Genomic DNA, 22,526 nt, shown 5'->3' on the forward strand with positions numbered 1-22,526 from the left:
TGCGTTGTGTTGGCCGCTTCCGTTAGAGGTCTGGGGTCGTCTTTGTACTGAGAGAACCGGAATGCAAAGAGTAACTTCCAATCAGTAGTGTTCAAGAAGGAAGTGCATTCTGATTAACCAGTCTACGAATTTTTCCTCATTTTCTGTAACGACATCTAGCTTTCAGACATTTTTATTTCATGGTAAGATCCTTCGAAAACAAATTTCTAAAGCGCTTTCTTGCAGTTTTGTTCTCGGGATAATGCCGTTTCTCTCCACAGATTTGCCTGTAAATGCATCGCGAAGAGGCAGCCCAGAATGAAGAAAGCAAGCAGGAGTGTCGGCTCAGCGCCTAAGGTGTCGGGGACAAGCAGAGTGCAGGCAGCGGACAAAGCCAGGCCCGAGAGCAGCTCCTCAGCCTCTGCGGGCAGCAGGCCCGTGAAGCCTGGGGCCGCAGCAGCGTTGTCGAAGGTATTCGTGTGACGTGTTTGCGCGCACGGCGGGTGTAGGAGGAGCGTGTCTCCCTGTGTTGGGCCCGTCTACCAGCAATGCGGGGTGGCAGCTCACTTGTGAGCAGAGCGCTGTGCCTCCGGGGCAGGGCCCCTTCCGGGAGCCCCTGGAGCGTGGCGTGGAGGCGAGTCATTTGCAGGAAGAGCTCAAGTACTGAGAAACAGTCGGCTGTCTGGGAGAGCAGGAGCGTGGACTGCGCCCTTTCCAGCAGGGAGACGCTGCTGCTGCCTGAGGAGGCTGATGGGGCGCGCACGCGTGCAAGGTCTGGCCGGACGGCCAGTGCGACGTTCCCAAACCTCCGCACGGGTTCTTCTTCCCACCCCACCCTTTATTACACTGCCCCGAAGACTGTGCTGATTAGTATTAATCCCTCATAGAACTGGGTGGTATTGGGGTAGTTAGAGCGTGACTCGTGTTCTCTTTACACCCCTTTGTTTGGAGGCTGGTTTGCTCCCTGTCGGTCACGGGAAGTGAGGTGTTCGAGCCCCGGCTTTGGGGACAGGCCTGCCAGGCTGGCTGTGTGTGCCCTCGGGCTGCAGTCAGATTGCAGCGGCGCGCAGGGCCGGGCCTTTGTGAGCAATGGCAGCAGGGCTTCTACGGCTCATGCCAGGAAGCGTCCTCGGCCCGCGGTTCATCCTGACAGTGCCGGCCTCCCCACGGTGCTCTCGGTGTCTGTGGGAGGCTGCTCCGGGCCTTTTTCTGCTGGTCCGGTGTTTGGTTCGGTGGGCAGAGGGCCCCACGGTCTTCCTCCAGACTTTCTCAGGCCAGAATTCATCCTGCCTGTTCTCTGCTTGCTTGTTTTGGGGTGGAGACTTTGCCTCTGCGGAGAACTTGGAGCACGTTGCTGCTTGTCTGATGGGGAGAAGCCAAGCAGTGCCTGAAACACAGGCTGTCCAGAAGCCTCTGTCCACTCAGGGCTTCACGGACTGTGACCTAACTATTTTAAGGAGTGCCTCGCAGGGCGCCTCGCGGGAACAGCTGATGAGGGACTTCCTCGTATGCGTGGAAAGATCTAGCAGGATCTAGATCTAGTTTTTCTACCCCAAGGTTGTCGAACCTGAAGACAGACTTATTCCAGGGGCTGGGAGATGCCCCCGGGTTTCTCCTCGCTGGGGCCCTGCTGAGTGGCTGGGTGTCACCCTGTGACCCTGGGGTGATACCCGGAGTTGACCTCTGCCCTGCTTCCTCAGTCTGAATCAGCACACTGAGCCATTTCCTCTGCGACAGAGCTGCCTCTCCTATAGGAGAACCGGGGTTTTCTGCCGGCCGCTCAGTTGCTGGGCTGTCTTTTCAGCGGAGCGCCTGTGTAGCCGGGGCTGGAGGAGCAGGTTGAAGCTTTGGCTTGGGACGTGCACACGGCCAGCCGGGTTGCCTCTTCCTCGCTGGCAGGCAGCGTCTGTGCGGTTCATTCTGGAGTGCGCCCTGAGCGTGTCAGGTCTCGAGAGGCATGGGCCCCGTGGATAGCGCCTGGTCTTGAGCAGTGAGTCCTTCTCCACCGTCGGGCGGAGAGAGCCGTGTTCTCGCTGTGTGCCTGTGTCTGTGGCCTGGGCTCCGCTCAGCTGGCTGACTTCTGAGTGGCTTTGTGTGTGTGCGCCCTGGGGAGGGGCATGCAAGAGGCGATGCTGTTTGGGTACGCGTTCCCTTTACTGCAGCAAGTGCTTTCACTTAAGAAGAAAAAAGGGTTGTTGAATAGAAGTTGGGGTGAAAAGGTAAGAAGGAAAGAAGAAAGTAGTGAAAATGGAAAAATTGGAAAAAGCAGAAGGGCTTGGAGAGCCCACAGCCCTAAGCGTTTCTTTGTCTTTCTTCCACGTGTCCCTGTGCTGCTTCAGTAGGTGCCCACTTCCCACGACCCGGATTCATTCCTGTCACTGATGAGCTTAGATGATTAACCCCAAGAATGAGGTGTTCGACTTGTAATCACTTAGGTGCTGTGTGCACACACCCGCTCCCGTGGACACCCACGGGATGTGTCGCTGCCCAGCACTCGTGACCCATGTGCCACTGTTCCTGCAGTCGTGGGCTGTGGAGATGTGCCTTTTTCTTCCTTAAGAAATAACGTCTTACGTTTTTCCGCCCTGGGCCTTCACTGCTGTGTCCAGGCTTGCACTAGCTGCAGTGGTGGGCGCCCTCTCGAGTTGCGGTGCGCAGGCTTCTCTCTGGGAGTGTGGGCTCTGGGCCCCCAGGCTCCAGCGGCCGCAGCGCGGCTTCCGCAGGCTCGGGCTGCAGGCTCCCAAGGGCACGGCCTGCAGAGGTTGCGACACGAGGGCTCCAGCTCCTTCGTGGCCGGGGCTCTTCCCAGACCAGAGATGGAGCCCGTGCCCCCGCGTTGGCAGGCAGACCCTCGTCCACTGCAGTACCAGGGAAGTCCCGTTTCTTCCTTTTGTTTTTTGGCTGCAAACAAGGATTGAACGCAGCTCCAGCATGGGAAGTGCCGGTTCCTAACCACTGGGCCGCCAGGAAGCCCCTGAGTGTACGCGTCTCTGCTTCTTATTTCAGTGTTGTTTGTGGCTAGGCCTAGTAAGATGCGGGGGAGGGCCACTTCACCTTAGTGGGCAAAACTTTTGGATCTTTATTTATTCAAAAAATGATTTCAGTTATTTTTGGCTATGGTGGATCTTCGATACGGTTTGGGCTCTCTGGTTGCGGTGCGTGAGCCTCCTGCTGTGGTGGCTCCTCTTGTTGCAGAGCGTGGGCTCCAGCACCGGGCTTCAGAAGCTGTGGCACGTGGGCTCAGCAGTGTGGGTCCCGGGCTCCAGAGCACGGACTTAGTTACTCCAAGCCATGTGAGATCTTCCCAGATCAGGGATCAAAGCCCCATTTCCTACGTTGGCAGGTGGATTCTTTACCACTGAGCCACCGGGGAAGCCCTGGTCCTTTGATTTAAAAGCACGTTTTTGTGTTTTTTCCTCCCATAGATCTTTAACTCCTCTGTGTTCTCTCTCATTTCTAGGAGAAGTAAAATCAGATTTCTTCACTTTTTTTTCTTAAGTAATAATTTTATGCCCAACCCAGTTATCTAGAGTACTTGTTTCCTTTTTAAAAAGCTCACATGTTTTTCAGTCATCTTCATAAAGCATAAGTAAATCAAATGGTCTTTCTCAAGTAGAATGATCATTTAACCCTCAGTGTGACCATAAAGTCTCTAGTTTTTTATTTGTATGTTATGTGGGCTTTTTAAAAAATCGCCTTCTTTCAATTTTGGCTTAGGCTACCAAAAAAAAAGGTAGATAAACGTTAAAAAAATAAACTTCAGAGAAACTTCTATTAGATGTTGGCTCCATCACTGGATCACTTCAGAGCAGTGGGGGTTCTTCCTCACTCTTAATGCTGCTTCTCGAGAAGCTGCCAGCTGGCGCGCGTGCTGGCTCCGCTGCTCCTGCTTGGTGAGTCACAGCCGAGATGAGGGGTAGCAAGTAGGGTGTCCTCACTTCTTCTCACCCCTCACTGAATCTGGCACGTGGGGGCATACGGTGGGCTCCCATGACATCTTTGAGTCCATTGTGATCTTCATATTTTTAGAAAGAAGTTGCCGCTGTCTGTGAGCCAGCGAGGAGGTTCCGTTTCTGCAGCACCAAGGCATGCGCTGCCTGGTAGCTGCCGGGAGGTCTTTGCAGAGGCCCTGGACTCAGCCTGAAAGTCAAGGACTCTGGTTAGGGTCAGAATGTTATTTAATCTCGCTTTATCTAACCAGCTTGTTTTTAATCTTTTGTTGCTTCTAGACCAAGAGCAGTGATGACCTTTTAGCTGGGATGGCTGGAGGGGTGACCGTGACCAATGGTGTCAAAGGCAAGAAGAACGCCTGCTCCTCGGCCGCGCCAGCCGCGCCCGCGCCTGCCGTGAGCGCCACGGAGAACAGGCCCAGGACCGGCACAGGTGTGCGCGCGGCGGGCCCTGCGGGCGGGGCGGCGGGGTGCCGGGGTGCCATTCGGTCCTGGGGAGTGTCTGGCCTGGGCACGGCTGTCTGGTACTTCATCTCCACATGCTCATCACCCTGTCACTTGAGGGCCGCTCTCGGCACCCTGATGCCCACCCTCAGCTCCAGGCGTCACCCACACACACCTGATCGTCTCTGAAGGATAGCTGCGTGTTTAAAAATATATTCACAATGCCATTACCAGGCCTTGAAATAATCACTTCTCGTATCATTATTCAGTAAATATTTAAATTTCCAGCTGTCTTATAAGTGTTACATACATACACTTACTTATTTGTCTGGCTTAGGATTTACCAGGATTCACTTAAGGTCCACATACAGTAATTGCTGGTGTCTCTTAAGTCTTCGTTTTTAAATCTGTGAGCTCACCCCGCCCCTTTTTCCCTCGCAATTTAGCGTTTGTAGAAACTGGTTGTTTGACCTGTAGAGTTTCTGGATTTTATTTCCTCCTTTTTGGCCATGTCATGCGGCTTGCAAGATCCTAGTTCGCTCACGAGGGATTGCACCCAGGCCCCAGCGTGAAGGCACGGAGTCCTGACCACGGGGCCTCCAGCGAGCTCCCTCTAGCGAGCTGGATTTTGGTATCGCGCTCCTGTGATGCCCGTGGCCGTGTTCCTGCGTTCTCTCTGCTCACTGTCAGTGCCCCTGGATTTAGAGCCTTGATGGGGCAGATTTAGGGTCCTCCCCTCCTCTCGCCCGCTCCTTCATGCAGGACTGCCATCTGTCCATCTGCCCATGGTGTCTGGCTGTCTCCCGCTGCCTGACGTCAGCAGCCTCTGATAGTCAGTGCCTAGATCCATTCATTCCAGTCCTGCCTTTCTTTCTTCCTTCATTAGCAGCAGTTGTTTTTTTTTTAAGGTCTCGTTCTGTAATCCAGAGAGTAACGCTTTCATATGTGGCTTCTTACACCGAAAGAAAAAAACTTGGAAACTTCCAGTAGTCTTAAGATACTGTGCTTGTAGTAAGTGTGTGAAAGAAGATCGGCAGAAACTAGAGCAGGCCCTCCCTTGCTCTCGTCATTCAGGTTCTTGTCCCCTCTTTGTGTACTGGACTTCCTCCTCGGCTGGCGTGCCAGCTGTGCCCCCGCCTTGACCCCGTGTGGCCTCTTCCTTCCGCCCAGACCCCGGCCCACGCCGACTGCAGCGCCGCGGTCAGCAGGAGGGAGCGTGGACGTCCTTGGCTCAGTGACAGGTGTCACTCCATCTTCTCCTCACCGCAGCCCTGGAGGTCAAGGCCACCCTCAGAGGTGTCATTTAGAGGCTCTCAGCTCAGCGTTGTGAGAGCCCCACGCAGAAGCTGCAGTGCCCCGCCCAGGCCGTGCACCCATTTGCTCAGCGAATGCTTCCTGGGCGCCCGTTCTGTGCCAGGCCTCAGAGCTGGTGATGGAGCACCCTGGACTGTAGGTCTCTGCCCTGGAGCCCGGGTCGTCACCACATCTAACTCTCTGGCTTGTAGGAGGTCGAGTACTCTGAGCCCTCGTACCCCTCCCTCCCTGGCCTTCAGGGTTTCCCTGTGTGCAGACGCCCGCTTCCCTGCTGGCCTGCCTCCCGCCCTCGCGGGCTGCCTTCGGTGGTCACCTCCCCAGGCCTTTTGCCCTGTCTTTCCCCTTCCCAGCCTCCGTTTGCAGTCACTCCTCTGCCTTTGAAATCTAGTGCAGATTCGTAATCCCGTCTCTGTTCTTGCAGAGAGCGGGCTCTTGTCCGAGAGTGTAGCCTCCCTCCGCTTCACTGCTCTGTCTGCCCACGCTCCTCCTGCTGCTCTTCGTCCTCCTCCTGCTTCACGAGGCGCCCTCTAGCTTACTCTCCGCCACAGTGCTCCCCTGGGTTTCTTTCCTGCTCGGGAAGATTCACTGAACATTGCCTCTGTGACTCCCTGGATTTGCTGGCGCTCAGGGCCTGTGGAAGCCTCCTTCTCCTGCCCCATCTGCCACGTGGCCTTCCTTTTCCTTCCTGCGTGTGACGCCACGTCTAGCACCTCGTCCCTGTCTGCCGAGGCCTCCAGCACCCCCTGCCTGCGCTCCCCGAGCCGCGGCAGAAGCAGGGGCTTCCCACAGCGTCCCCCGTCAGGCAGAGCTTTCGCCCTCCACCCCCTGGTTAGCCTGGTGCTGACACGTGAAGAACCAGTTGGCTCGTTAAGAATAGTTATTGATCAGGTCTAGAACTTATTTTTCAAAGTAAAAACGAGTCTGATGATTTCTTTAAGTGTTTGTGGATGAGCACGGTCTTCTTACGTTAATTAAACACGTCATGTCAGTTGTTCGCACAGGTTTGCCTTTAGCAGTTGGTGACACTGGCTTGTTGCATGAAAGTGTCGCCAGGCCTTAGCGGCGATGCTGCGTCATTTTCTAACACCGATAAAGGCCGAGCGGGTCCTGGTAAGTTGCAGGTTCTGCCGCACGGCCTGCCTGCGTTTGAGTCTTGGCTCATCCATGTATTACCTGTGGGACACTGGCAGATGGCGTATCATCTCTTCTTGGGTTTCTTCATCTGTAGAACAGGATGACGGTAATGAAGCCGGTGTAAATTACCGTGTGTGAGCTGCTAATGCGTGTGTGTAGTGAGGATACGTGCACGCTGCCTGTTTGAATAATTCCTGTTACTGGTGCTGTTGGCGCGACACTTCCAAGTGGTGCAGCGGCAAAGAAGCTGTCTGCCAGAAACGCAGCTTCCAGCCCTGGGTCGGGAAGACCCCCCGAAGAAGGGGAAGTGGCGGCCCCTCCAGTGTGCCTGCCTGGACAGTTCCGCGGGCAGCGGAGCCGGCTGGCCTGCCACCCGTAGGGTCACCGGGGCCGGCCGTGACCGAGCGACGGCTCGCGCACGTGACGCTCCGTGACGTGAGCGTGTCTGCGCTTTTTGTGATCACAGCTCTTGTGTTTGTTGCGGGCAGCTTAGGGTTTTGTTTGTCCAGAGGCTGCCCCTCCCTCTGGTTGCCCGTGGTCTTCCTCCCTTCCTGCTTCTGCAGGTGGTGTGCTGTGTGGCTGGCTGTCCCTCAGAGCACCTTCCTGCAGCCTTCCCGGACGCTGGGCTCCGGCCGCCTGTGGAAACCCACGGCTTGGGATTCAAGTCCACGTGTACTGAGATGCGACTCACAGCCCTTAAAACTGTCCCTTCACAGCATGAAGCCCGGTGTGAAACGTCTTTTTTCATTGATAAATAAAGGGTGATTGATCTTCCTGTTTGGAGGGAGCTGAACTTGACAGTAACCAGACTCTCAGGCAGGGCCAGCGTGACAGTCCCTGTGCAAATCCTTAGATCATTCCTCGTCCCCTTGGGGCATAGCTCTGTGCCTGTCTCTTGCTAATGTTCTGCCTTAAACTCTCTGTCTTAATCATGTAGGCACGAGTTCTTCAACCAAGCGGAGCACTTGCACAGGTAATAAAGAGCCCAGTTCTACTAGAGAAAGATTGCGTGAGCGCACCCGACTAAACCAGAGCAAAAAACTACCTTCTGCAGGTCAGGGGGCTAATGACGTGGCGTCGGCCAAACGCTCCCGCAGTCGCACGGCTGCGGAATGCGACGTCCGCATGAGCAAGTCCAAGTCGGACAATCAGATCAGTGACAAAGCTGCTCTGGAGGCCAGAGTGAAGGATCTTCTCACCTTGGCCAAAACCAAGGACGTGGAGATTTTACATCTGCGGAGCGAGCTCCGGGACATGCGTGCTCAGCTGGGTATCAGCGAGGACCCCCTCACCGAGGGCGCCGAGACGTCCGAGGAGAAGGAAGCCAGCACCGTGCACCAGCCAACCGACGTGGAGTCCACCTTGCTGCAGCTGCAGGAGCAGAACGCCGCCATCCGCGAAGAGCTCAACCAGCTGAAGAACGAGAACCGGATGCTGAAGGACCGGCTGAACGCGCTGGGCTTCTCCCTGGAGCAGAGGCTGGACCATTCCGAAAAGCTGTTTGGCTATCAGTCCCTGAGCCCAGAGATCACCCCTGGTAACCAGAGCGACGGCGGCGGGACGCTGACCTCCTCGGTGGAGGGCTCGGCCCCTGGCTCAGTGGAGGATCTGCTGAGCCAGGATGAAAACACGCTCATGGACCATCAGCACAGCAACTCCCTGGACAACCTGGACAGTGAGTGCAGTGAGGTGTACCAGCCCCTCACGTCCAGCGACGACGCCCTGGACGCGCCCTCGTCCTCGGAGTCAGAAGGCCTTCCGAGCGTAGAGCGCTCTCGCAAGGGCAGCAGCGGGAATGCCAGCGAAGTGTCTGTCGCGTGCCTGACGGAGCGGATACACCAGATGGAGGAGAACCAGCACAGCACGAGCGAGGAGCTGCAGGCCACTCTGCAGGAGCTGGCTGACCTGCAGCAGATCACCCAGGAGCTGAACAGCGAGAATGAGCGGCTCGGCGACGAGAAGGTGATTCTCATGGAGTCCCTGTGTCAGCAGAGCGACAAGCTGGAGCACTTCAGCCGGCAGATTGAGTATTTCCGCTCCCTCCTGGACGAGCATCACATTTCCTATGTCATCGACGAAGACGTGAAAAGCGGGCGCTACATGGAGCTGGAGCAGCGCTACATGGACCTCGCTGAGAACAGCCGCTTTGAACGGGAGCAGCTCCTTGGCGTCCAGCAGCACCTAAGCAACACCCTGAAGATGGCCGAGCAGGACAACAAGGAGGCCCAGGAGCTGATCGGGGCGCTCAAGGAGCGCAGCCACCACATGGAGCGGGCCGTCGAGTCCGAGCAGAAGGGCAAGGCGGCCTTGGCCGCCACCCTGGAGGAGCTCAGAGCCACCCTGGCCAGTGACCAGATCGAGATGAATCGCCTGAAGGCCCAGCTGGAGAACGAGAAGCAGAAAGTGGCGGAGCTGTACTCTATCCATAACTCTGGAGACAAGTCTGACATTCAGGACCTCCTGGAGAGCGTCAGGCTGGACAAGGAGAAAGCAGAGACTCTGGCCAGTAGCCTGCAGGAAGACCTGGCCCACACCCGGAATGATGCCAACCGGCTGCAGGACGCCATCGCAAAGGTACCGTTTCAGTAGATAGAGGGCTCTGGAGCCGCGTGGAGTGGCTGTGGCACATGGCACGCTTCCCGAGAGCCGGCAGCCGGGTGGCGTGCCACTAGCTCCTCCTAAGGGGATCTTTTTCTGAGCTGCTTGTCTTGGGCAGGAGTGAAAAGTGTTCTTGTAACGACGTCACTTCCACTCTCACTTCTCCACTGTGGTCCTGCCTGTGAAAGGCTAAAGCTGGGGTCACGCCTGACGGAAGTTGTCCCCAGTTCTGGGGGTGCCCGGGGAGCGTGTCACGCAGTGTCACAGCACCCTCGCGGCTGTATTGACACAAGGAAAATGGAGAGCCAGAATTGCGGTCTGTGGGGCCAGCAGCGTCTGCCTCCTCTTCTGTGGTGTGGTTTTTCAAGTAGAGATCTAGGAGTTTGGGTTAAGCTGCTGTGCAATTTGGATGAGAATCTGTTCTTAATATGTAAATCTTAATTTTTTAAGGGATGACTTTCAGAGATACAGTTTAGGAGATATATTTGTTGGCGCGTACATGTTGGGGGCCCCCGTGAACTAATAGTTTGACAGTGTTTGAGGATTTTTGGTTTCTGTTTTTAATTTGATACTGAAACCGTCAGAAAGCAGACATCATTTTTGTGGGAAAGCATGTTAATTGTTGATGAGATGCATGCCTTCAGTCCAAACTTTGGAGAAGGGGAGACTTCCAAAACCTCTTCGTAAGTACTGTAGCGAGATTCAGTACTCGTGCTGTGATGTCATCGTGAGGTCAGTGGTGTGGCAGCGCGCCGTGCTGAGGCGTGTTGTGTGATGTCCGAGGCGCTGGACGCCCACAGTGGTCACACGGCCCTCCTCACTCTCGCAGAGCAGTGCCCACTTCGCGCCCAGCCCAGGCGGCCTGTGCGTCCGTCCTGGGACTTAGCTCAGAACGGCGCTCCCTTCCTGACCTGCACCATCGGTTTCACGCAGGTGGAAGACGAGTACCGAGCCTTCCAAGGGGAAGCTAAGAAGCAGATAGAGGACCTGAACGTGGCCGTAGAGAAGCTACGCTCAGAGCTGGAAGAAAGAGACACAGAGAGGAGTGACATGAAGGAAACGATCTTTGAGCTTGAGGATGAAGTGGAGCAGCACCGGGCAGTGAAGCTGCACGACAACCTCATCATCTCGGACTTGGAGAGTAAGTGACGCCCCCAACCCGTGGGACCGTGCACGCTCGGGACAGATGGGGCGGGTGGCTCTGCCTGGGCAGGGTGCTGGGGCAGCCGCGCTGTGGCCGGGCAGGCACGTGTGGGCTGGGGCCTCATGGCACCGCCCGTCTCCCGGCCGCTGTTTTGCTCCTGAAGGACTGTTACACAGAAGCATCTCTTTAAAACTGCATAACTGTGAAAAGTCATTTCAGTGAGACGTTAGTGGGGCTGTTACCTTTCTAGATCTCAGGAAAAGCCGTTTATCACCAGCGTCTAGTGGTTGCAAGTGTAGGGAGACCAAAGCTACTGATCTTTAGGCCTACAGCACAGGTTTTTGTTTATCTGTTTAATTTTCCTCCTCTCCATGAAGATTTTACGGTCAGGTAGATTTGGAATTCGGATTTTGAGTTGCTCTGTTTGCTTTTTTAAAAGATTTTTTAAAACTATTTTGTAGTTATTTCAGACTTATAAAAAAAGTTGCAAAAATAGTACAAGCATTTCTGTGTGAAAATTTGATGAGGAATGGAAGTTCGCATGATCCTCTCACAGACTGTGTGCTCTGTTGGAAGCGAGGAAAAAGATACACGGTGGAGCACTTGGGCAGCACTGTGACAGGCACGCGGCTGTGCCTGGGCCGCGTTCTGGCTGAGCTGCGACTCATCTAGTCACAGAGACACGTGTAGGCAAAAGGTGAGGAACGTCGTGCTGGCAGGACTGAGTGGTGTTTCCCCGAAGACGCCGGCGTCGTGAAGCGCCGAGGCCGAGCGGGAGTCCCAGGCTGCAGCAGTGGGGAGGGCCAGCCCCTGCCCCCTTGCCTGCCGGCCCCGGGCTGCCCTCAGGCTGTGCGGACGGGCGTCGGCACAAACGCATGAGGTGGACAGCCCGGGGTCTGAGTGCTGGTAGGGACCACACACCGCATCGTGCCGGGGTGAGGGGCGTGGCTCGTGTCCCTAAGGAAGGATGAATGCAGGCGGACGGGCAGGGAGCGGAGGCAGCAGAAGCCGGAACACGGCGCTCTGTTAGGTGGGCAGGGCTGAGTAAGAGGCGCGTGGGAGCCAGGTCCTGGTCCTTGTGTCACATCCTGTGTCTTTTGTAACTTTCAAGCTATTTCCAAATGATAGGTTTTAAAAGTTCTTCTGTACTGTTTACCTGGACTCCTTGAATATCAGCAAATTTTAAGTAGAAATGGCTGCTAAGGATGGCCTGGTGGGGATGCGGAGGATGGAGGTAACCTTTCTGGATGCCTTGGTGGTTTTCCAGTCGCCCATTCGTGTCTGACTCTTTGTGACCCCATGGACTGCAGCATGCCAGGCTTCCTTGCCCTTCACCATCTCCCAGAGTTTGCCAAAACTCATGTCCATTGAGTCCGTGATGCCATCCAACTGTCTCATCCTCTGTCGCCCCCTTCTCCTCCTGCCCTCAAACTTTCCCAGCATCAGGGTCTTTTCCAGTAAGTTGGCTCTTCACATCAGGTGGCCAAAATATTGGCGCTTCAGCTTCAGTCCTGCCAGTGACTATGCAGGGTTGATTTCCTTTAGAATTCACTGGTGTGATCGCCTCGCTGTCCAAGCAACTCTCAAGAGTCTTCTCCAGCACCACAGTTCAAAGCCTTAATTCTTTCGCGTTCAGCCTTCCTCGTGGTCCGACTCTCACATGCATAGACGACTACTGGAAAAGCCACAGCTGTGACTGGATGGGCATTCGTGGGCAAAGCGCCGTCTCTGGTTTTAATGCGCTGTCTGGCTTTTCATCCAAGGAGCAAGCATCTTTTAATTTCATGGCTGCAGTCACCGCCCACAGTAGTTTTGGAGCCCAAGAAAATAAAGTGTCATAAGTCTGTCATGGTTTCATTTTTTTCTCCATCTATTTACCATGACGTGATGGGACCAGATGCTATGATCTTAGTTTTTTTGAATGTTGAGTTCTAAGTCAGCTTTTTCGTTCTCCTCTTTCACCTTCATCAAAAGCCTCTTTAGTCCTTCTTCACTTTCTGCCATAAGGGTGGTGTCATCTGCATGTCTGAATTTATTGGAATTTCTCCCAGCAATCTTGATTCCAGCTTGTGATTCATCCAACCTGGCATTTCACATGATGTATTCTGCGTAGAACTTAAATAAGCAGGGTGACGATACGCAGTCTTCACGACATACTCCTTTCCCAATTTTGAACCGGTCTGTTGTTCCATGTCCGGTTCTAACTGTTGCTTCTTGACCTGCATACAGGTTTCTCAGGAGGCAGGTAAGGTGGTCTGGAATTCCCATCTCTTTAAGAATTTTCCACAGTGTGTTGTGATCCACAGTCAAAAGCTTTAGTGTAGTCAAGGAAGCAGAAGTAGATGTTTATCTGTGATCCAACGGATGTTAGCAGTTTGATCTCTGGTTCCTCTCGTGTGTCTGTACATCTTGTAAATCCAGCTTGTACATCTGAAAGTTCTTGGTTCAAGTACTAATGAAGACTAGCTCGAAGGATTTTGAGCATTACCTTGCTAGCATGTGAAATGAGCTCAACTGTGTGGCAGTTTGAACATTCTTTGGCCTTTCTTTGGGATTGGAATGAAAATGGACCTTTTCCAGCCTTGGCTAGAGCTGTTGAAATGTCGGGTCATGCTTCTTTGCGGACCGACAGGCAGACGCAACGTGGGGCTGGAGCACCTGTGCCCGCGGGTGCGGGGTTGGAGGGGGTTGATCTACTCCCAGGAGAGGGGGGTTGTTTGCATCAGCCCTCAAGGTGTCTGGTGGCGATTCTGAGCTCTGGCTGGTTGACCTGGCATTTGTAGGATGACCTCAGGGCTATTCAGACTATTCCAGAGTGTGAGGGTACTGGAGTGGCTTGTGGGACTGCATTCCTGAGGGACGTAGTGATGCACTTTTTCATCTAAAGTTTTAGAAAACTTTTAGTTTAACATTTATGTCCAGTTTTTTTTTCATTGTCTGAACTGAGAGAGTTAACTGCATTTACTTCCTAAATACAGATGGTTCTAAAGTTTCAGATTAACTTGGGAGTTCAGTGTCTTCTTTTAGTACAGATAATAGCCTTTTGCCTTGCAAACCTTTTGCTTTGAATGTGGAAAGAGTGACACCTTGTGGTAATTGGGGTGATAGCTAGAAAAATGTTAGAGGTTTCCAGGGACAAAATTTTCCATATCAATGCCAAAATAAACATTACATAAACAGGGTATGGATTTTAAGTATAAAATGGCTGAAAATCCTTAATAAAATCTTTTTGGCCATGTAGTTTCTCTCCCCAATTTTAAAATAATTTTTTATTTTGTATTTGGGTATTGCCAATTATGGAAACAGTAACAGGCTTTATTTTCTTGGGCTCCAAAATCACTGCAGATGGTGACTGCAGCCATGAAATTAAAAGACCCTTGCTTCTTGGGAGGAAAGGTATGACCAACGTGGACAGCATATTAAAAAGCAGAGACATTACTTTGCTGACAGAGGTCCATCTAGTCAAGGCTGTGATTTTTTTCCAGTGGTCATTTATGGATGTGAGAGTTGGACCATAAAGAAAGCTGAGTGCTGAAGAATTGATGCTTTTGAACTGTGGTGTTGGAGAGGACTCTTGAGAATCCCTTGGACTGCAAGGAGATCCAACCAGTGAATCCTAAAGGAAATCAACCCTGAATAGTCACTGGAAGGACTGATGCTGAAACTAAAGCTCCAGGACTTTGGCCACCTGATTCGAAGAACTGACTCATTGGAAAAGACCCTGATGCTGAGAAAGATTGAAGGCAGGAGGAGAAGGGGACGACAGAGGATGAGACGGTTGGATGGCATCACTGACTCGATGGGCATGAGTTCGAGCAAGCTCCGGGAGTTGGTAATGGACAGGAAGCCTGGTGTGCTGCAGTCCATGGGGTCGCAAAGAGTGGGTCATGACTAAGCAACTGAAGTGAACTGATAGCTGATTAATGGGCTTCCCTGATGGCTCAGCTGGTAAAGAATCCGCCTTCAATGCAGGAGACACAGGTTCAATCCCTGGGACAGGAAGATCCAGTGGAATAGGGAATGGCAACCTGCTTCAGTATTCTCGCCTGGGAAATCCCACGGGCGGAAGAGCCTGGTGGGCTGCAGTCCACGGTGTCTCAGGGAGGTGAACACGACTGAGTGCGAGCACAGAGACAACGGCTGATCAACAACATTCTGAGGGTCCCAGGCGGACAGCAGGGGACTTGGCCACACGCATGCATGTGTTTCTTCCTGGCCGCGCAGACTGCCACGCTACGTGAGCAGAGCTCCCTGCACCGCACAGGAGGTCCTTGTTGGTTATCCGTTTTAAGTACAGCAGTGTGTACCTGTCCAGTTTTTTGAAGTAAAAGTTGAAATAGGCAGCCGTACCTGGAGAGCTGGGTGTCCGTTGGCAGCTGCTGCCTGGGTGTGGCGGTCAGTGGCATTTCGCAGCGTTTGCCTTCTGAGTGTGTCTTTAGCTGGACCGGTTGGCAGTGAGCTGTGGACACTGACCTCCGGAAGGTGTCAGCACATCTCCTGTAACCACAGTGCAGGGTCACGGTTAGCAAAGCTAGGCGTGAGCTCTTAGCATCATCGAACACCCCACGTGCAGATTTTCCTAGCTGACCCTAGAATTCCTTTATAATTGTTTGATAGGATCCAGGATCCAGACACGTTTCATGTAATTTCTGTTATAGCTACATAATCTGATAGGAGTTAGTTTTTTCCTCAAGAATTCTAGCCTTTAGGATGCATGCTAAGTCAGCACTTGATTTAGGGGCGTCCAGGAAAGGGAATGCTGCTAACTGGGAGATGAGGGGTTTTTCCTGTGGAATGAAAGCATCCCCATGGTCAGTGTTAGAGCCTGTTTAATCACCCCCCTCCAAAGAAATCCTGCACCCATTAGGAGTCGCTGATCATTCACCCCAGCGTGGTTCTGACTTTGGTATTAATAGACAAGATTTCAAAACAGCTTTTGTGAATGTACTCAGGACATGGAGGAAAGCGTACTCGTCATGATGAACAAATAGCAAATCTCCAGAGGTAAAAACTGTTAAAAAGGAACCTAGTAGGTATTCTGGAACTGAAACATTAAGACAGCAAATACAGAAAGTTACTGAGTCATTTAAACTGCAAATCAGAGATGTGGAGGAGCCACTGACCTTGAACGTCAATCTGTAGACATTATCCAGGGTCTGCATGGTCCCCCGGAGAGCTTGGCGCCGGCGCCGTGTAGACCTGGAGGGCGTGCCGGCCTGGCCTGCCTGCGGTGTCCTGGCCGCACTGGGACGTCACATCTGAGCCGGGAAGGTCTGAGTAGCAGCTCTCCCAGTAAATACTCTTTAAGACTTCCAGCTCAGGATGATGGCACCTCTTTTCCCTCCCACAGTCCTAGGGACACGGCGGGAGAGACATTATAAAAATACTCTGAACAGTAGAGCAAAGAGAAAACGGGAAGGGTCCTGTTCGTAGGCCAAGAGTTCTAAGCAGTCTCTGGAAGACTTCGTGTATCTATAAAGCCGATGGAGTTGGCCGTGGGCATCAGCGGGAATAGAGAGGTCTGCGGCCTAGAGAGCTTTGCACCTCTCAGTAGTGACGTCCCCACCATGCCCTGGGGCTGAGGGCACCATCCTCCCTGTGGGGTCTGAGGCCGAGGGATCAGGCGCTGGGGGTCCTTACACGCCCTGCTCTGCTGCTGGCCCGACGCTGCCCCTGGGCTCGTCTCTGTCTAAGGAAGGTGGGACTCTGGGCCCGGGGGCCCCCAGCACCACACCCTCCGTACTGTGCCAGGATAACTGCCGGCTGCTGTGTTGTCTTGAAAAGGAGACCACACAGAGGGCAGGGCAGCTCGGCCCCGCAGTGAAATGGGCGCGCGCCTGTCACCTCCGCAGAAACCGCCTTTTCCCTCTTGTTCATCCAGAGTGTGTCCCCCCACCCCCAGCAGAGGCTCCTGTCGTCAGCAGAGCCTTCTTTAGCCAGTGGTCCGTCCAGAAGCGTGCAGGAGTCTCTGATGCGAATCATTCTTTGTAAGTAAGAGAGACCAGCCAGGACTTACTAGACGTTTTAATACCTTCTTGTTGCTTTGTCAAGTCCGACTCTTTGCGACCCCATAGACTGTAGCCCGCCAGGCTCCTCCATCCACGGGATTTCCCAGCAAGAGTGCTCGAGCAGGTTGCCATTTGCTTCTCCAGGGGATCTTCCCGATCCAGGGATCGAACCTCTGTTTCCTGCATTGACAGGCAGATTCTTTACTGCTGAGCCACCAGGAAAGCACCTTTTAGCATCTTAGAAGAGCTTAGAGGAGAATAGCAGAAAGAAACAGCTCAACACAGCCTCCAAAATAAAGCTGCTAACGTGCCGAGCGAAACACAGCTGACTGGTATCAAGAACAGTGGTGCCAGCCAGACCTCAGGTCCAGCTTGGCCGCGACCTCACCTCCCACTCGCTGTCTGCGTCGCCCTGAGCCCTGCACACTTGCAGCTGCGTTCTGCCCTCTGCAGTTCCTGAGGTTCAGGCCAGCCTAGGGCCTGGCATCCTGATACATGGAAGTTGATGACCGTGGTGATCATGGGCGGCTCGAGACGAGAGAACGGGCAGGAGCAAGAGGAGGAAAGCTGTGTCCTGCTGTGATGAGACGACCTGGAAGGCACGGTGCTGGGGAGCCTTCGTGGAGAAGACTCATGTTGACTGTGTATGATTAAAACTTTCAGTGAAGTATCAGAATTATTAATAAATGGCATTGGGAGAAGTATTTGTAACATATATCAAATATGTAGAGAGGTTCAGTAAGACTAGACTAACCCGTTAGCTAAATGATGCGTGTGAATAAGTAAGTCCGAAAAAGATACAGGAAGATGCTTGACTTCTGAAAAAGGCAGTGAAACAAGAAGAGATGGGGGTTTGAGGAATTTAAGAGCTAACATGTAAGGGAGGAGCAAAGGGTCCCTTCTGGAGCACTGATCAGAATTCTTATGAGGATAACAGTGCCACAGCAACCTGCTTGCAGAAACCTGCTCTTCAGAGAACCCTTAAGGCTTGCAGCTGTACACACAGATGTGGATGCTCCCGAGTTGCAGGTCACCAGAGACCAGGAAACGACCTATATTTTCAACAGTCGAGGTCCAGTTAGAAGCCCGTGGGCTCGGTGCGTCCCTGCCTCGCTGCTCTTTCACCAGCCGGGGTGGGCACGCCCGGTTGGCGTGCGCAGGCCAGAGAAGCGTGTGCGTGAAAGAAAGCACGCGCCAGAGGATGAGCCGGGGGTGTTACCTGCGATGAAGACCACGGCGGTTTCACTACAGCTTCACACTCGGACTGTAGCCAGCCGTAGTGGCGTTCCTGAAGAAACACCGATCTCAGTGTATCCCATCCCGCGGAGTCTGTAACTTGGTGACTCCTCAGAAAGAATTCTGTACTCTAGAGCGAGTGGTCGGCCTGTCCCTGCTGAGTTTCAGGTGGTCCTTCAGTGCCTGTCCTCTCTCTGGGGATGAGTCCTCAGGTAACGCCTGAGACCCGGAGGCGCTCGTGGTGCTTATGAGACATGGTGGAGCCGTGCTGACTCTTTGGATGAGTCCTCAGGTAACGCCTGAGACCCGGAGGTGCTCGTGGTGCTTATGAGACATGCTGGAGCCGTGCTGACTCTTTGTTAATGGGAGGTTGCTGAGGCGAATCACAATATTTCCAGTTGATGGAGTATGATTGTGGCCATCAGAACTCTGCTGCGGGTCCATATTTATTGGTAAAAGTGTCCAGTATCTACTGACTAGTGGGAGAGCTTATAAAGCAGTAGAAATAGTATAATTTTTTTTTCTTGTAAACGTGTATTACTTTTAGAATCAAGGGGTAAAAGTTATAGCCACATTTTGGGGGGAGGGATAAAAATGAGTAAAATAAAAAGCAGTAGGGACTTCCCTGGCAGCCCGCTGGATTAAACCTGCACCCTTCAAGGCAGGGGACGCGGGTTCAGCCCCTGGGTGGGGGGTTAGAATCCTACATGCTGTGAGGCGTGGCCACACGTAGAAAACGAAGACAAAAGTAGTGAATGGTTTATTCTAAACTCACGCATATCCTCCTCCTGCATCGGGGCTCTGTTTTGGGGGTACAGCTGTGGCCTGGTGGCTGGCTGCCCGCCGCCCCGCCCACCCTGAGGGGTGCAGCTTTAGCTGACAGGTTCCCAGGTCCTTCCTGCCTCTGAAAACTGCCGGGCCGTTGGCAACACCAGCCAGGTACAGGGCCGGCTGAGCACTGGGCATCTTCTGTCATCGGAGGGCAGGGGAGCTTGCGGGGACTTTGCTCCCTTCACACCACAGGGGTCGTGGGGGGTCCCATAGCGAGGCTGCTGACCACAGCGCCCGCAGGGGGACGGGCCCGTGGCCGGAAGTGGCGCAGAGGCCCAGCTGATGGTTCTGGTTTGTCGTCGACGGTGGGAAGGTTGTGAACCCCACTGTTAGATGGGCAGGCTGGTGCCCGGGATTGCTCAGAGCAAGGTGGGCTCAGTGGCAGCGACAGAAGAGGGACGCGCCGATTCCCAGAGCAGAAGCGGCGCTGCGGTTAACCTTGGAGAGGGAGGGCGGCGCTTCTGCTCTTTGAGAGACGGTGGTGCTGCGTGCGAGATGAGGCAGTAGATGGCAGCGTCTCTCCCACTCAGGCTGTGAGGCGGGAGCTGTGTCAAGGCCCGGGTGACCGAGGCCCACGCTGCCCCGTGTGACAGGCCGCTGCCCAGCCTCCTCACCGCGCGGCTGGGCCGCCGGCGCCCGTGTTTCCAGGGAGGAAAGCTGGTTGTCACTTTTCCTGCTTCTGTGAAGCGTAAATAATAGAGTTCCCTGGAGACTCCTGAAGTCCTTTATTCCGCCTGAATATGTCCACTGGCCGTCAGCGCCCTTCTGTTTAAGTGGGGACGCGACCGCAGCGGACTCGCGGTGCTGAGGGTAAGGGGTGTCCTCTGAGAGCCGCAGTCCCGTGAGTCCTGTGGCCATGAACGTCGAGGCTGCTAGAGGAGAGGGTGAGAGCAGAAGAAGGGCGCCTGGGGTCTTACGGTGAGCCTGAGACGGCCACGCGGCTTACGTGTCGCCTGAGGGTCAGGGCAGTAAGACCGGCAGTCGCGCGCCTCGTGTGTGTCCCCTTACACAACAGGCCGCCTGCCGCCAGCAGGGACGGAAAGCAGTGTTCAGCAGAGGAGAGATACACACTTTTGTTTTGCTTGTTTTAACTGTAAAACATCTTTTGCGCATAAGTGTAGTATAAAGGATAGGTGTGTGACCTCTAGTGTTTTTCACGCTAGACATGTTACAGCGTCTGTCCTTGTTCCTTGCCCGTCTCTGCTGATAACCACCAAGACCCCGATTTCATCCACACGTAGGTCAGACAGAGCCCAGTTCCCTCTGGTTCCAGAGTCATCCTCGCCTGGGTTGCTGGACTTGCCCGCTCGCCTGTGTCCCCCCTTTGCCCTGACCAAACGGGATGGCCCGTGTGGCCCCTAAGTTCCAGGTGAAGTGAGGTCCGAAGCAGCTGTGTAGAGCCAGACTGTTAAAATTTAATCCTTTGCAATGAAAACACCCTCTTTTCTGTCTCTGAAAGGGTAGGAACTGCGCCCATTTTTCCTTTCCTTATATCTCAGGCACCTTGTGCAAAAATTTAACACAAAAGCAGGTACTTATGGGCAGTTTCTTGAATTACTGAGTGAAAGTAATTAACTTTTTATTTTATAAAAAGCTGACTTTTTGGAATAGTAGACAATGATGTCCCTGTGCCTGCCTGGCCCTGGGCCTTGGCGTGCCTGCGTGCTCCTCTGCAGCCCTGCTCTGTCCTCTCTGGGCCGTGGCGTGCCTGCATGCTCCTCTGCAGCCCTGCTCTGTCCCGCGTGGCCCTGGGCCGTGGCATGCCTGCGTGCTCCTCTGTAGCCCTGCTCTGTCCCGCGTGGCCCTGGGCCGTGGCGTGCCTGTGCGCTCCTCTGCAGCCCTGCTCTGTCCTGCCTGGCCCTGGGCCTTGGCGTGCCTGCGTGCTCCTCTGCAGCCCTGCTCTGTCCTCTCTGGGCCGTGGCGTGCCTGCATGCTCCTCTGCGGCCCTGCTCTGTCCTCTCTGGGCCTTGGCGTGCCTGCGCGCTCCTCTGCGGCCCTGCTCTGTCCCACGTGGCCCTGGGCCGTGGCGTGCCTGCATGCTCCTCTGCGGCCCTGCTCTGTCCTCTCTGGGCCTTGGCGTGCCTGCGCGCTCCTCTGCGGCCCTGCTCTGTCCCACGTGGCCCTGGGCCGTGGCGTGCCTGCGTGCTCCTCTGCGGCCCTGCTCTGTCCCGCCTGGCCCTGGGCCGTGGTGCGCCTGCGCGCTCTTCTGCTCTGTCCAGAGCGGCCTTTGCACGTTCGCGGCGCTCGTCAGGTGCTCACGGTGCAGGACGCTGTTTGAGGGAAATTCACGTTATGCAGGAAATAATTTGAGGAGTATTGGTTTACTTAATCCTTTGTGAAAAGACTTTTCTATAGAATTAAATAGCAGGTCCCCAAGTTATTAAATAATTAGGTTTGTAAAAACTTTAGTAAAGTCATGACTTTTCTGGAATTTGTTCCAGTGTGCAGTTAGGTTACAGTTGTGAAAACGGGTTAATAACCCTTTTGATTACAGCCCCCGTTTTAATTGCAGTCAGCGTTGTTTTGATTGGTTCTGAGCCAACAGCGTGTGCGTTTCCAACAATTGATTTAACTTAGCTTTTTGTTTCAGAATTAAGACGCTGCGGAAGGAAGTCATCCAGAAGTCGCAGTTTAAATTTGATTTTTTCCTTACAGAGTCATGCTGGTTTATACTTGGATTGGAATTCCTTTTCAAGTTTTGTACTAAAAATAGAATGTCTTTGGGTAGGATGACTTTTTGAATAGCATATTTAAGTACCCCGTCCCTTTCTATTTTTCCTTTTAAACGTGGTTTAAGAATAAAGAGTTAAACTTTTGTGGTCTTTTCAGATACGGTTAAAAAACTCCAGGACCAAAAACATGACATGGAAAGAGAAATCAAGACCCTGCACAGGCGACTGCGGGTAGGAACGCGCGCACGCCGTCCCGTCAGGAAGCGCGGCGCCCCAAAAGCTGCGCCCGCCACCTGCGCGCAGCCACGGAGGGGCCGTGACCCAGAGCCGCCGGGCTGCGGGCAGGGCGGGGCGCCCCTCAGAGAGGGGCTGGCGCCGGGTTTGACGAGCGGCGCTTGGGGAGCAGGGGTTATATCCCGGGAAGAAACGTCATGAGCCCTTGATGAGGAAGGGTCCCAAGCTAAGCTGCCTTCTGTGGGCTTTCTGTCTTCTGTGGATGTGATCTGTCTGCGGCGGCAGTGACGCTCTGACGCAGAGGGCGGGGGAAGCTGGTCTCGAGGTTTGGGTTGACCCTGCGGTGCGGAAGACCTGGGTTCAATTCCTGGGTCGGGAAGTTCCCCTGGAGAAGGGAATGGCAACCCACTCCAGTGCTCTTGCCTGGAGAAGCCCACGGACAGAGGAGCCTGGCGGGCCACACGAGTCCGACGTGACTTGGTGCCTTCTTTCTTTCTTTCTCTCCGTTGCTCGGGCTGTGAGGGGTGCTGGGCGCTGCCCCTGGGGTTGGCGGCTGTGGCTCCGGGGGCGCCTGCGTCCTCCCCGCCGTGGGAGGCCACCCAGCGGACAGTCCTGAGCTCCTCCTCCTGTGTGTTTTGTCTGCTGAGATTAAATTTAGTGTTTTCCTTCTGCTTCCTCTTCCTTCTGATTTTTTTTTTCCTGTTGGTTTTTGATGTCAGGATGTATATAGATTTTCACTGTAAGATCTTCCAGTGTAGTTTACAGACCATGTATCTACCTGCTTGAGCTCTTCACAGGCATATTTTGGATGATATGTTTATTTTCACAAGACTAACTTTGAAGCTTGCCACAGGGAAGGGCGGCCTGACCTGATCATGCTTACTGAGCAGTCCATGTGCTTGCTCCCTCAGGAAGCAGGTCAGCTGGCCGCTTTTACTCACCAGGAACACCGCTCACTAAAAGTAGTTATGTAACCTGTTAG

General features: G+C 53.9%; 1 protein-coding gene across 6 annotated transcripts in view; it reads left to right on the forward strand.

Moving 5' to 3' along the window:
- SPECC1L (sperm antigen with calponin homology and coiled-coil domains 1 like) overlaps positions 1-22,526 on the forward strand; it is an 86,581-nt gene that overhangs the window by 22,761 nt on the left and 41,294 nt on the right. For 4 of the 6 annotated variants that reach the window (XR_003515137.1, XM_027566146.1, XM_027566147.1 and 1 more), the window contains exons 2-6: positions 261-450; positions 4,209-4,362; positions 7,759-9,395; positions 10,353-10,560; positions 21,468-21,541. Coding sequence is in view for 5 of the 6 variants with exons in the window: in XM_027566146.1 (XP_027421947.1) it covers positions 298-450; positions 4,209-4,362; positions 7,759-9,395; positions 10,353-10,560; positions 21,468-21,541 (2,226 nt within the window). In the remaining variant the exon portion in view is untranslated. Of the gene's footprint in view, positions 1-260; positions 451-4,208; positions 4,363-7,758; positions 9,396-10,352; positions 10,561-11,185; positions 11,261-21,467; positions 21,542-22,526 lie in introns of those variants that run through there. The other 2 variants (XM_027566150.1, XM_027566151.1) reach the window with 2 other exon arrangements.

Source organism: Bos indicus x Bos taurus, chromosome 17 (genome assembly GCF_003369695.1).
Source record: "Bos indicus x Bos taurus breed Angus x Brahman F1 hybrid chromosome 17, Bos_hybrid_MaternalHap_v2.0, whole genome shotgun sequence".
Taxonomy (NCBI): Eukaryota; Metazoa; Chordata; class Mammalia; order Artiodactyla; family Bovidae; genus Bos; species Bos indicus x Bos taurus.